A 13,191-nucleotide genomic window follows, 5' to 3' on the forward strand; every position below is an offset into this window, starting at 1 on the left:
TGACGTCTCTCCAGGATTATGTTGATCTCTTGCCTGATCAAACAAATTGATGACTAGCAAGTCAGATAACGTGCTACTTGCCGTATGAGTTCCAGCTAAATCATCTTAGTTACGGCAATTAAGAGGCTCTGTCAATTATTTTTTCAGAATAAATGTTTCGGTTTCGTCAGAAAATTAATAAGCCAAATGTGTAACCACACAGGTCGAGGCTGGCGACGGGTCGTATCCATCAGTGAATACTTGCGTTCACTATTTGAAGCTTCCTGAATATACTTGCAAGGAGGTGCTTCGCGAGCGACTTCTCGCCGCGACCAACGAGCGTGGCTTCCATCTCAACTAGACATGTGCGCTAGTGATGTTTAATTCATTTTACCAATCGGAATTGTAGAAGATTCGATGTACTGGATTGTATAAAGTAATGCTGATTACAAACTAATGGCCGATATATTGTAGACCTGGAAATATCTTACTTGCCTTTGGAATGTATTGCAGCTTTTTATATCAGCATTTTATATAGTAAATATTAGGAATGGCATCTAATGAACTTATGGTATTTTGTGTCTTCTAATCTCTATTGAATCTTGTACAAAGTCGCAAGCCAAGAAAATATAGTGATTGTATTTTTCAAAACCAACTACCTTTTTAATCGCAAAATCGTGTAATTCGTATTTGCTAGTAGTTACGAAGTTATAACATTCTTGTGCGTTTTATGAATGTTCTATTTACTTATTGTTATTTCATGATACATTTTTAGGAACACGTTTGTTTTGTAAATTTGAAACATTATTGAATTCTTCTCACGTTTCAGGTTTTTTAAATTGTACTGAATATATTGAATCTTCATTTGCTTTGAGTAATTTTAAGGTTTAAACTAAAAGAGGCTTCTAGTTGCCGAGTGTGTTTTGACCTAGATTAGATTTTTGTGATGTTTTGTTCGGTAACAATGATATCCTAAACTATAATTAGCACAACAAATAAATACACGTTTAAGTGATGAACGTGTCTATATTTACATCGGAACTTGTTGGAAAATATCTCCCGTTTCTGGGATTATTCGGGACTTAAGTGTAAAAATTCAAACAGAAAGGAATATTTTTAATTACTAAATCAGGAGTAATTTCGAATTCTAGACAAACGCTAAGATATTGACCCTTCTATGTCACAGGCGCTGCCGATTTTCTCACTCTTTTCCCCGAATTTGTTTATATCGCTATACTTTATTTTTATCGATGTTTGCGTTATTAAGTATGAAAATGAATATTGCAGCAAAGTATCTTTCTCGTGTGTGGTGGATATCTATCTATTATACTCTGTTGACAGCGACAACTTTTTGATCTTATTTCTACTTTATAACTTTTTCTTTTTTATGAGTTTGTTTCGTTTGTAGATTGTGTCTATTAGGTAGCCGCAAAGAAAAATCTTTTGGAAGCCAGTTACTATTTATGTGCTCCTGATCAGGGAGTAACATAAAAGAAATACCGAAAATTTAAATATATTTTGACAGGGACTATTAGCAATGGTCAAAGAAGTAATCATCGATACAAATCTTTACAATCAAAGTCATTAGATAATTTATTTACTATTGATACATTCGATGTAGTCCTTGTCGGTTTATACAGAGGTATTTGTTATCAACGCGAAACTTTACATAACACGGCATGCATATCATTAAAACTTTTGGCTTTCGACTTTCATAAGTTCACTGAAAATGTCTTCATATGAGAGTTCTATGGATTTATTGTACTTTCCAGTAATAAAAAAAATGTGTGAGTTCCCTAAAATAGTAGAACATAAGTTAATTTTAATAAGAATGCCGTGTTATGAGGTTTCGGCTCCGTAATATATAAACTAACTCTGTATGAGCATCGCATTGTTTAGGACTGAAATCAAAGTGAAACAAAAATGTCAGGGTGTGAGACACTTTAGAATTGTATGAATTATATTTAGCTATGTTCCTTTAGTTAAATAATTTTGTCAACTAAAAGTTGGTATTGTGATTTATAATATTATATAAAAATATTGTACGAATTAAAAGATATATAGTTTAAATTGAATAGGAATTTAGATTAAAATTATTAACATATATCATCTTGTAGTGCTCCAATACTTGTTGAGGATTGCATAAATAAACTAAGCAAAAATTTATACGTTTGTTTTATTTATTGTACTACTGTAACCTGTTAGTTCCCAAGTCTTATTTCTTGAACATAAACGTAAGCATCGCTATTTTGCATACGCTTTTTTCCTATTTGAACAATGCTTTGTCATAGAGCCTACGAAGTTGAAGAAATGATCTTTCGAAAGTCGAATCTGACTGATGTGTTCTAATATATTTTGGAATATGCGATTGGCTCTCGTGATTGATTCCTAAAGCCACCCGAAAACATTGAGTTTATCTCCTGTAGTTTGGCTGGCTTCGCATGTTTGCTCTATCGAGAATTGTTGCGCATACTGGCCGAGTAGAAGTAAATCTTCGTTAGGTTCAATATACATTCCGGCCGAACGGAATGGAAGCGAATTTTTGTACGGAGCCAAAATCGGCGGAATTCTCGCGATTTTGGCTAATATCTAGTTTGTACGTTACACAATCGGCCATAAAGTTGATTATGCTATGTACAATATCGTTACAAAAATTCGCTTCCATTCCGTTCCGCCGCAATATAAATGGAGCCTTACAGGGAATAAGGCTCTCACAGTTTTTATGTTGGAAAATACTGGGTGTTTGGAAATAATCGCTCTAGTTGTCACCGAGTTTTTGTATCTTATTGAGTTGATTGAGACACCGGGCCCGGCGGTGCACTGCGCAACACACTCGCTGCACGACCGGGGCACACAGTGCAACCTTGGTATTTACACAATTTCATACCCACAATACAAACAAAACTTTGATTTAGTATATAAACTTGTCAACGTTGAGCACGGTCATCAGTCAGGCTCAGATTTTGTGGCAGGATGAGGTCTTTATTACTATGTTTCGTTGCGCTAGCAGCGCTAGCGTATGTCACCTGTCGGGATGTCTCTCGGAATAGGCGCGACGCGGACTTGGAAACAGCTGCTACTAAACATGGAGGTGGAGGTGGAGGTGGAGGTGGTGGTGGTGGTGGTGGGGGTAAATGGGATAAGGGCGGCGGTAGTGAACACCACGGTCATCATCACGATGATCACGGAGAAAAGGGACACAAGGGCTACAAGGGACATCACCATCATGAGCACGGTAAAAAGGGCCATCACCATCATGAAGGGCACAAGGGTCATCATGATGAACATGGTGGTAATAAGAAGCATCACCATCACGATGATGGGCACCACCACGAACACCACCACGGAGAAAAGGGCCATAAAGGCCATGGTCATCACGAGAAAGGTCATTATCACAAGGGGCACTCCACTAAGGGTCACCACGGTGTTCATAAGCACGATGAATTTAAGAAAGAGAAACATTTCCATGACAATCATCACGAGGGTGGCCATGAGGAGCATCATGGTGGTCACCATGGGGAACATGGGCACAAGAAAGGCGGTGGGTTCCACAAGGGACACAAGCATGGTGGTCATCATCATCATGAGCATGGCAAAAAGGGTCATCATGAGAAGGGAGGACATCATCATGATCACAAAGGCCACCATGATGAAGGTGGCCATCACGAACATCATCACCATCATCATGATCATGGCAAGAAGGGTGGCCATGAGGCGCACAAACACTGGGGCCACAAGAAGGGACACTAAAATGTGTTATGTAATCCCAAAGATTTATGTCGAATAATGCCAGTTAGGTTTATCTAATTAAGCTTAATCTGTAATTAAGATGTAAGTTTAGCTATATTAATTTGTTGACTGTGATGTTTCGGTAATTAAAGTTAAAATTTAAATTATTATGGTGTCCATAACTTAGTATTAGTACCACTTAGTACTAACGCGAACTCGGTGCAAACGGTTCTTATATGTATTGACAAAAACAAACTTATCAATTGAACTGCACGTTTTGTTTCGACAACAAAGTTACATAAAATTGCTGGCGAACGTTCGTTGGCAATGTTCCTGGCCCGATAAGTGTTGAGAAAGTAGAGCGGTGCCCGAGATTGGCCTACATTTAAGTGGGCAGCAAAATTAGTTGTGGTTGCAATCGACGGTTTCCTACAGACACTTGTAGTCCAACTGAAACTGATAACGTTTCTCAATAGAATCTTGATACGCCGATATCCGTAGAACTATTGACGCGAGAAAATTCTAGATAAGGTATTATAACCACACAACTAAATAATATATGCTCCCAAGTAGGGTTGACACTAAAAAGGTGCCTATTGCTTTGGTAGAGTAGTACACTCAGCATATTAAGATTAATCGAAATTGCCTATAACTTTAGAAAGGGGTGGTTTTTCGGGCTTTGCTTAAAGTTGGGCTATTTCGTTTCATAATATCATTTACTAATCTTAATTTTTTGCCTTTTATTTGCAGTAGGCAGGTCGTACAGGTGCTTATTACTTTGGAATAATAAGTGATACTTTTCTAAATTTGGTAACCTAAAAGTTTCTACTTAATTTTTTGCTTTTAATTTGAAGTAGGCGGGTAATGCAGATTACTTTGTACTCGAGATTAGAGATATTTTTTGTTCTAAAGATGAAAGATATTTTTCTGAATTTGGCAATCTAAAAGTGTCTATTTTATTTATTGCCTCTTATTTGCAGTAGGCAGGCAGGTAATACAGTCGCATGCTATTTTGTATTTGAGATAAAAGATACGTTCGCTAAGTTTTGTAACCTAAAAATGTCTACTTCAGTTTATTGCCTATTATTATAAAATATATTAGTATAAAAGGCAAAAAACTGGAGTAGAAACCACAAATATTCAAAAAAGTTTACTAGCATACACATACACTACTTGTGTTCGAGATAAGTAATACTTTTTTAAATTGGTCACCTTTGTTTACATACCTAGTTCATAAGGATACTTTACTTATTTATTTATTTGTTTCCAACTTACAGCTATCATTGTAAGTTGTACCTAAAGCGATGTACTACTTTGTACTCGAGATTTCGTATTCTTAGTGCAATGACGCATCTGCGTCAGCGACAATTGATAAAAGTGAGAACGCGTGCTCATTGACTTTTAATGGAAAAGGGTAATTGTATAGGAAGTTTGTCTGCTTTAGGAGATGAAACCTCACTTCTTTTCCTATTTTCATCGTAAAATAATTTTAATTTTATGCGGTTCGTAAATGAATCTTCTAGTTTCGCTAGTCCTAGCGAGCACAGTATCGTTTTCAGAACAGCACTGGCGTAGTTTTTCCTCATTATAATACGTCGAGGATAGAGTCATTAGTATAGCCCATGGACCATAATATGATAAATAAAATTTATCTACGAGTACATTGTTCAGGCGACTGAAATTGATATACTGTATTGATTTCTCCGTAGTAGTCACTTCGTATTATACAATTAATTCGTTGAGCTAAAATTTTCAAAACAAAGGATGGAAGTAATTAACGTTTTCAGCATTAATTTCTGCTACGTGAATTCTTTTTCGCATATTACTCTCGTACGACAATTATCTTTTTTATGATACCAAGTGACAGGACGAACAAGTCGCGCGCCTGGTGTTAAGTGACACACCTGTCCATAACAGATGCAATACTACTCAGAGCTTTAAATCACAAAGATCTGAGGGGCACTGCCGCTGCGCCCGCCGCACTGAGACATAAGTTGACAAGGCCCATGTTGAATTTTACCAGCACCTTTACCCTTCAAAACCGAAACGCAGTAATACTCACATTATTGCTTGGCGGTAAAAGTAATTTAATGAAAGCCTCGGTCCACATCATTTATTGTAAAACAGGAGTAAGTAAAGTACAGGAAAAGTAAAGTAAAGGCAGTAACAAAACAAAATAACGATATAAACACAGGTACAATAATATAATAACGCGCAATAATAGCGCGCACACACTCATAGCCTACTAGGGAAACGCTGTATCGCGGGTGCCATGAACACACACATAGCCAACCACAAATTACACCCAAACTCACGAGAGAAATAAGTCATATAAATATTTCTCCCGGCAGAGGAATCGAACCCAGGGCCTCTGCTTGGCAGTAACCGTTCAGCCACGGAGACAGTTAAATCATATAAAAACACTTCCCTACGTAAATAGACTTATAGAGGTGGCCAGAAACCAGAGAAAAGGGTTTTTTTATAATATCAAGTGACGGGAAAAACAAGTCGTGCACCTGAGGGTAAGCTACATGCCTGATCATAACAGTTTCAGTGCCACTCAGTGCTTTAAATCACAAAAATCTGAGGGTACTGCCACTGCGCCAGTCACCTTAAGATATAAGTTGACAAGTCCCATGTGCCTGTAATTTCACCAGCACCCTTACCCTTCAAAACCGGAACACAGTAATGCTGACATTAATGCTTGGCGGCAGAAATAAGTAAGGTGGCAGTACTTCACTGGACGAACTCTTTCACAAGGAGTTTTACATTAGGGTGATAAAAATGACGTTGAAACAGGTCGCATCGTCACTAGGTAATGCGGGAGTACTTCTCTGGACAAACTTCACAAGGAGCTCTACTGCTGGTAAGAATCTAAAGGGTTTTTCAATAGGGACGCTCCAACTTTGAAAGTTGATACCGGCCATCTTGGAAAAGCGATAGCTGTCAAATTTGGCGGGAAAACATATATAATCGTGACATTTCACCATGGAGCGCTACACGCTTCAACAACGCGTAGAAATTGTTAAAATTTATTTTCAAAATCAGTGCTCTGTTCGCTTAACGTTCCGTGCGTTGCGTCCAATTTATGGTATTCATGGTCGTCCTGCAGAGTCCACAATCCGTCGTTTAATTAATAATTTGAGACAACCGGGTCGGTTTTGGATGAAGCAGTGTCTGTACGTCAAAAAAACGCAAGATCGTCGGAAAATATTGTTGCCGTTCGAGATACTGTGCGAGAAAACCCCAGACAGTCCATTCCGCGTCGTGCGCAAGAGCTGGGTCTTTTCGCGACATCAACTTGGCGAATTTTGCGTCCAGACTTGGGTTTTCATCCATATAAAATTCAATTGACTCAAGAGCTAAAACCCAACGACCAGACAGCGCCGTGAATTGGCGGATTGGGTAAGGCCCAAAGGACCATTTCGCGGTTGACCCTGCTTTCGGGAAGAAAATCATCTTTAGTGATGAGGCTCATTTTTGGCTCAGTGGTTTTGTTAATAAACAAAATTGCCGGATTTGGAGCGAGGACAATCCACGGGAAGTCCATCAGGTGCCTTTACACTCCGAAAAAGTCACTGTTTGGTGTGTATTTTGGTCCGGCGGTATCATTGGCCCTTATTTCTTTGAAGATGCGCAAGGAGTCGCGTTCGCTGTCAATGGCGACCGATATCGGACGATGATTAAAAATTATTCGTGGCCTAGAATCAATGGTATGGATCTCACGAACATGTGGTTCCAGCAGGACGGCGCCACTTGCCATACTGCACGGGAAACATTAAATTTATTGGATGAGAAGTTCGAGGGCTTTGTTATCTCGCGTGGTGGTGACATTAACTGGCCACCGAGATCTTGTGATCTAACACCGCTCAATTACTTTCTGTGGGGCTACGTAAAATCTCGAGTCTATGCTGACAAACCACAGACAATTGCTGCCCTGAAGGCCAACATAACTCTTTATGAGATTGAGCCCCATTTATGCGAAAATGTCGTCCAAAATTGGTCCACCAGGATACACCACCTTCAGCGGAGTCGCGGTGGCCATTTGGCTGAAATTATATTCCATACATAATGTCATCAAAATGTTCTTTAAAATAAAATAAAAATTGTGGCAATATCACTTAAACAGGTTGTTTTATTCCATTTCAAAGTTCGAGCGCTCTTAATGAAAAACCCTTTCTAATCCTAATCTATGATAAACATACATAATGTAATGTAATATAATGTATATATAATAATGTAATACCTTTCTGTTCTATCCTGATCCTAGGTATTTTCTAAATCACAAAGACTATTATATTAATCGTATCAGATGAGTGAGTAGACATGTCATCACTTCTGTTCTGTGTCCCACTAATAGATACACAAATTGTTTAACTTGTTTTAACCTCTCACCTTCACCACATTTAATTTGTTTTCATTCATTTCCTTTCAATCGTAACTATACATATATATATATGAATAAGTCATCAATCAGTGAATAAGTCAGTAATGAATAAGTCAGTAGGAATTAGTCGACAATTACCTCATATAAGATTTAACAAACGATTGTTTGATTTGTTGATGTATAGATTAAACAGCCGCCCTTAATAATATAATAACAGTAAGCCTACATGTTCCTAGTTTCAGACTCAAGGCCTCTTCCCACAATGAGAGGGCTAGGGCTGTAATTCCCAAGCGGGTCCAATGTGGATTCAGAACTTTATACACATCATTAAAATGCTTTGCAGACGTGTACACGTTTCCTTAGGATAATTTTCTTCGCCGAAAAGCTCATAGTAAATTTGAAATTAAAATTTCGCACATAAATTCCGAAAATATAGAGGTGAAAACCCAGATTCGAACCCACGACCCTAACATCCCTAAGAATGCCAAAACGTTCGGTGTATACCCCATTTGTTTTAACACAAGCAGAGCAATCTTTGTTAAGGAATTTGATTAAGACGACTGTTCATCACCCCATACATCGACAATGTAGTTCTTAGCTAATTCCTCATTACCCCGTCAGACGTTTCTAAGTTTTCTAGAGACGGTTTGGTTTTTTGTCAGAATTATTTTAGTTATGCACCTTAGAGAAAATACTTGATGCTGATGTGTCCTTACTTGAATCTCGCTTGTACATTCAAACCTTCACATTCAAAACCTTTGCTCACAACTTGCATTTGATACTAAGGAGGCCGATACCACGGAAAATTTTAATGTATTGCTGAGACCATTTTTCTTTTTACATAGCTTCAAGACGGCTTTGCACTAACGTGTTGGTACCATGCCTTTCCTCCAGCGCATTATTAAGGGAGGGCGCAGTATACTGACCATTAAGTCGCTCAGTACAGCTTTCTACGGATATTCCATTACAACCAGCTACCTGTACTGCTATCAAATTTCATTTGTGTTTATCTCCTTTTCTTCCCAACTTCCGATATTCTATACGCTTATGCTAATTCTAATACTGTCTTCATCTTTACAAATACACTTTGAAAATGTTCTTTCCATCTGCTTAGGACGTCATTATTATGGGTGTTAGTTACTCATATTAAAAAAGGAATGACACGGCGTCTTGGATGGATATGTTGTGAATTATTCCCTGAAACGGTATCTATAACTTGGGCCTTTTCAATGCGAGAGTGAATAGGCATTATTTAGGTGTGCATGCTCCATGGTCGACCTCATCGTCACTTTTCATCAGGTGGAGGTGGAGGTAGAGGTCAAATGCGCACTTTTTTTTAAATAAAAAATTAACAAAAAGTAAAGAATAATAAATGATAAAAATTCAACAATTCCATTTTATTTTATAGCCGGACTACTTGTAATTTAGTCAAAGGTCACGGCTCACATTACAGTGGCTGTTCGTTAGTATACTAAGCAATAATCTGTTCAGCCTCGACCGTTTTATTTTTTCCTTTTTCTTTAATCTCAAAATGGAATAATTAAATTCGTTCATTTGTTAAATAGAATCCTTGGTCTAATTACGTTTTAACTTTTACTATTAGCAATGGAAGTTCGAATGCTTAAAACAAAGCTAAAAAAGTAGCTGCAAACATCAGTTCTCAAATAAAAAAGGAATGATAATTCAGTACAGTCGCAGAGATGGTAACAGCCAAGTTTCCTATCATTGTAATTGTATCTAATATAATAAAACAGATTATGAGATTTGACTAGTACCGAGTTATAAAAAAAACAATTTATGGGATATGTGAACACGGAATAAAAAACAGCAGTTTGAAATAAACAGCACTTGTTCTTTGTAACGTTACAGCCGCGATGACGCTATGCAACCTTATAAGTACCTAGGTAAACGTTTCGCTAAAAAAGGGACCAATCATCCCCCTCATACCACTGAATTTAACCAGTGGTAATTCTAGTGTTAGTTGAGTTATCGAAAATGAAATTCTCAATTCACTTTTGGTATGTTTCTGTGAGTTGTTAGAAGGAACACTATTTTGAGGTTAATACCCTATTTGAGATGCGTCTTTGAGTGGTGACTCAGCTACACGCGTATCCTGAGTGGCACGCGGTTAATATTGGACTGGGGAAGTGTTACTTCATACGAACACTAGGTTATTAATTATATTTGATATATGTAAAATCTCTAAAATAACGCAGTGTTTTGTCAAAAGTCTGGTAGGTTATTTTGTTATTTTATTTTAAGGACTTATTTGAAAATAAAAGTAGTCGACTGTGATTTGTTACATTAATTTGTTTTAATTTCCTACTTATTACAGGTTTAGTGTTGTTTTGTGAGTTCGAGGTTGATTTTGCGTTCTTGTAAATTTCAAAGTTTATATTATTTAAAGTTTGATTTAATCAATGATCAAGATTGTAACTGTTACACTCTTGAAATTTGCAGCTGTTTCTGCTTTGCCATTAAATGTAAAAAAGGTACGATGTTTAATGTCCATTTTATTTTTCTATGAAGGTTGAGTAAGACTGTAAGTCGATGTTAAAAGATATTAAATTAAATTGCTACTTTATATCTAATTTTTGTTTATTTAAATATAAACGTCATTATATTATATTCACACTTTTTTGTTCCGCTAAGTGTGCCTTTGTGTATACGGTTTATTGATGATTTTCGATGTTACAACGAAAGACGTGTCTCATATAGTTTTAAAATTAAGTTTTTAGATTCTGAGACGTGTTATAATTACATTTTGTATATGTTAGATCTGAGTATTGCGTCTACTTTGCCTAGTATAGGTATTTATTGCAATATCGTGATTTTTACAACGTATTTCAATTTCATGATGCATTATGATCAAGTTATCTGATACTTAGGAAATGAACTGAACTATTTTTCCGGATTTAAATCGCGTACAATTGTTTTTTCAAACAAATTGACGTCTCGGGCCCTTTACAGGTCCCATGGTCACGGTTGACTGTAACTTGCAGGAGAACCCTAATCTGTTAGATGTTTGTTTTGTTGCTCGTGAGTGTATGTATATTTTTTTGGTGCTGTTTTCTCCATTGGAAAAGGCGAAAGCACTAATATACACATACAGCCAAGACTGAGAGTAATTTCTTTCTTGGATTCCACTACAAAAGTCTTCGATGGTGCTTCTTACGAAATGATATAAAATTAAATAATATTCTTAATTTTTCAGGAGATTTGGTAAAAAACGTGAGACGTTTTCAGAGCTTTTGTACAGTTCAAGAAGGTTATCGATCGTTAGGAGTTCGAAATACTATTTTGGCCCTGTGCTCTTGGCTGTTTAGCTGTTTACGCTGCTTTTTCTATTTTTATACCATAAGTCAATGTTTTAATCATAGAGATTTCACCACTAGTCGTATCATTTAGTAGCAGTAGAGCTAAAAAGTTCCAAGGAAGTACTGCCACCTTACCTATTACTGCCGTCAAGCGCTAATGTGAGCATTACATCGTTCCGGTTTTGAAGGGTAAGGGTGTTGGTGAAATTACAGACACATGGGGCTTGTCAACTTATGTCTCTGGGTGATCGGCGTAGTGGGAGTACCCCTCAGATCATTGCGATTTAAAGCTCTAGGTGGCACTGCAACTGTAACTTGGTTTCCCTATCTACTGACCCGAGAGATAGGGTTTTCCGGAGATGGAAGGACTCGCTGGGGTTTGTGGTTGCTGCAACTGGCATCTCCGGCACTAGTCGGAAGAGCTAGTGGAGGATAAGCTAGATATCCTCCGGTCCCTCCAGCCGCTTAGGTTATTGGGAACTTGGGAAGTGAGCATACCTTACAGTTCCGCCACCAATGAGGAGATTTGGTAGTGGACTCAGGCTTAGCGGTGGCAACCGCTAGTTGTGCAATGCGCAACGGGAAGTGAGCGTGCCTACAGTTCTGGTGCCCATCTGGAAAATAGGGAGGGTACTGTACGTGCACCCGGGCGGCTCACCTGAGGCACTAGCCTCTCGAAGAACCGGATGAAGTCAAGTGGCAGAGGTCTGTGACAACCCTGTACACTGGCTGATCTGGGGTCAGTACCCGAACTTATAAGGTTCCTCTGCGCGCACAGGTCATAGTGCCCTTCCCGCATAACAAAGAGGTTGATAGGGAGGGGCACTATAAACAAAACTTATGTAGAATGATATGGGACTGTCACTTGCTATCATAAAAAATCTAGTCTGTACAAATCCTTAGTCGTATAGGTACCCTCTTATCCACTACTCGATGATAGAGTACAGGAGGCATGACCGCAAGATTGATGTGTATTCGTTAATAGCCATATAACTCATGAATATCCAGTAAATTGTCAGTGATCTCCAAGGAAACGCTCTGACCGGATTGTATATCCCGATTGATGATCCCTCTGGGATTTTCTAGAAAATAAGGCTCCGAGGCGTTTCTACAAACGCTATTGTATTACGCTGGTATCAAGAAATAGAAACCGTAATATTTTAAAGTTATATTACGTTTGTTTACAAATCATTATGGGTTGTTTACAAAACTGCGGCCGCTGACCCAACCATAGTTAACGTGTCGTCGCGTGACAGATCCAATGTAATTTTCACGGTCGGGGAGGCCCGATTCTTTTACACTGTGCTCAAGAACCGCCAACAAGAGCTTTTCCGCTGGCCAATAAAGATAATAAATCTGAAATAATTATAATACTACGCACACTAATAACACATTGTTTATAATTATTAGCACAGTAAATACGTAGGATATATTTTTTAGCGACATGCCTATGCATAGAAACTGCAGTCAGAGCTTTAAATTGCAGAGATCCCTTTCGTAATTTATATTTAAATGGACGACATCTGTGACACGTGTAACATGCGTATGAAAATTGGCTAAAAAGTACTACTTATTAACGTTATGGTAAATAATTTTGTGCAATGGTTAATAAACTATGAGTACGTACTTTCATTTGCATGTAATTCAAATTTATGACTTAATATCAAAAGTTATTGTTTATTTCACTTCAGTTTGATTAACTTCCAAACACTTCATTTTCGTTTCTAAATTATAAATACTTGGTTCTTTTTGTTGGTGTTTATTTAGTTATAAACTAGA

The 13,191-nt window shown here is 37.7% G+C and overlaps 2 protein-coding genes across 5 annotated transcripts in view; both read left to right on the plus strand.

Moving 5' to 3' along the window:
* Window positions 1-2,097, plus strand: part of LOC113226817 (E3 ubiquitin-protein ligase Ufd4) — a 46,077-nt gene extending 43,980 nt beyond the window's left edge. For 3 of the 4 annotated variants that reach the window (XM_026459583.1, XM_026459585.1, XM_026459584.1), the window contains exon 46: window positions 203-2,097. In XM_026459583.1, coding sequence (XP_026315368.1) covers window positions 203-340 — 138 coding nt within the window. In that variant the 3' untranslated portion in view covers window positions 341-2,097. The remainder of the gene's footprint in view (window positions 1-202) is intronic. The other variant, XM_026459586.1, reaches the window with a different exon arrangement.
* An 855-nt stretch (window positions 2,098-2,952) lies between these two features.
* Window positions 2,953-3,729, plus strand: LOC113227209 (histidine-rich glycoprotein-like). The gene has a single exon (XM_026460102.1). It carries the CDS (start codon window positions 2,953-2,955, stop codon window positions 3,727-3,729), a length of 777 nt encoding a protein of 258 aa, XP_026315887.1.
* The last annotated feature ends 9,462 nt before the right edge of the window (window positions 3,730-13,191 follow it).

The sequence above is a fragment of the Hyposmocoma kahamanoa genome, unplaced genomic scaffold (genome assembly GCF_003589595.1).
Source record: "Hyposmocoma kahamanoa isolate Upper Pololo Valley unplaced genomic scaffold, ASM358959v1 202, whole genome shotgun sequence".
Lineage (NCBI taxonomy): Eukaryota > Metazoa > Arthropoda > Insecta > Lepidoptera > Cosmopterigidae > Hyposmocoma > Hyposmocoma kahamanoa.

Excerpts from the sequence above, each read along its gene's own strand:
- LOC113227209 (XM_026460102.1), top strand. The coding sequence starts at position 2,953 with ATGAGGTCTTTATTACTATGTTTCGTTGCGCTAGCAGCGCTAGCGTAT.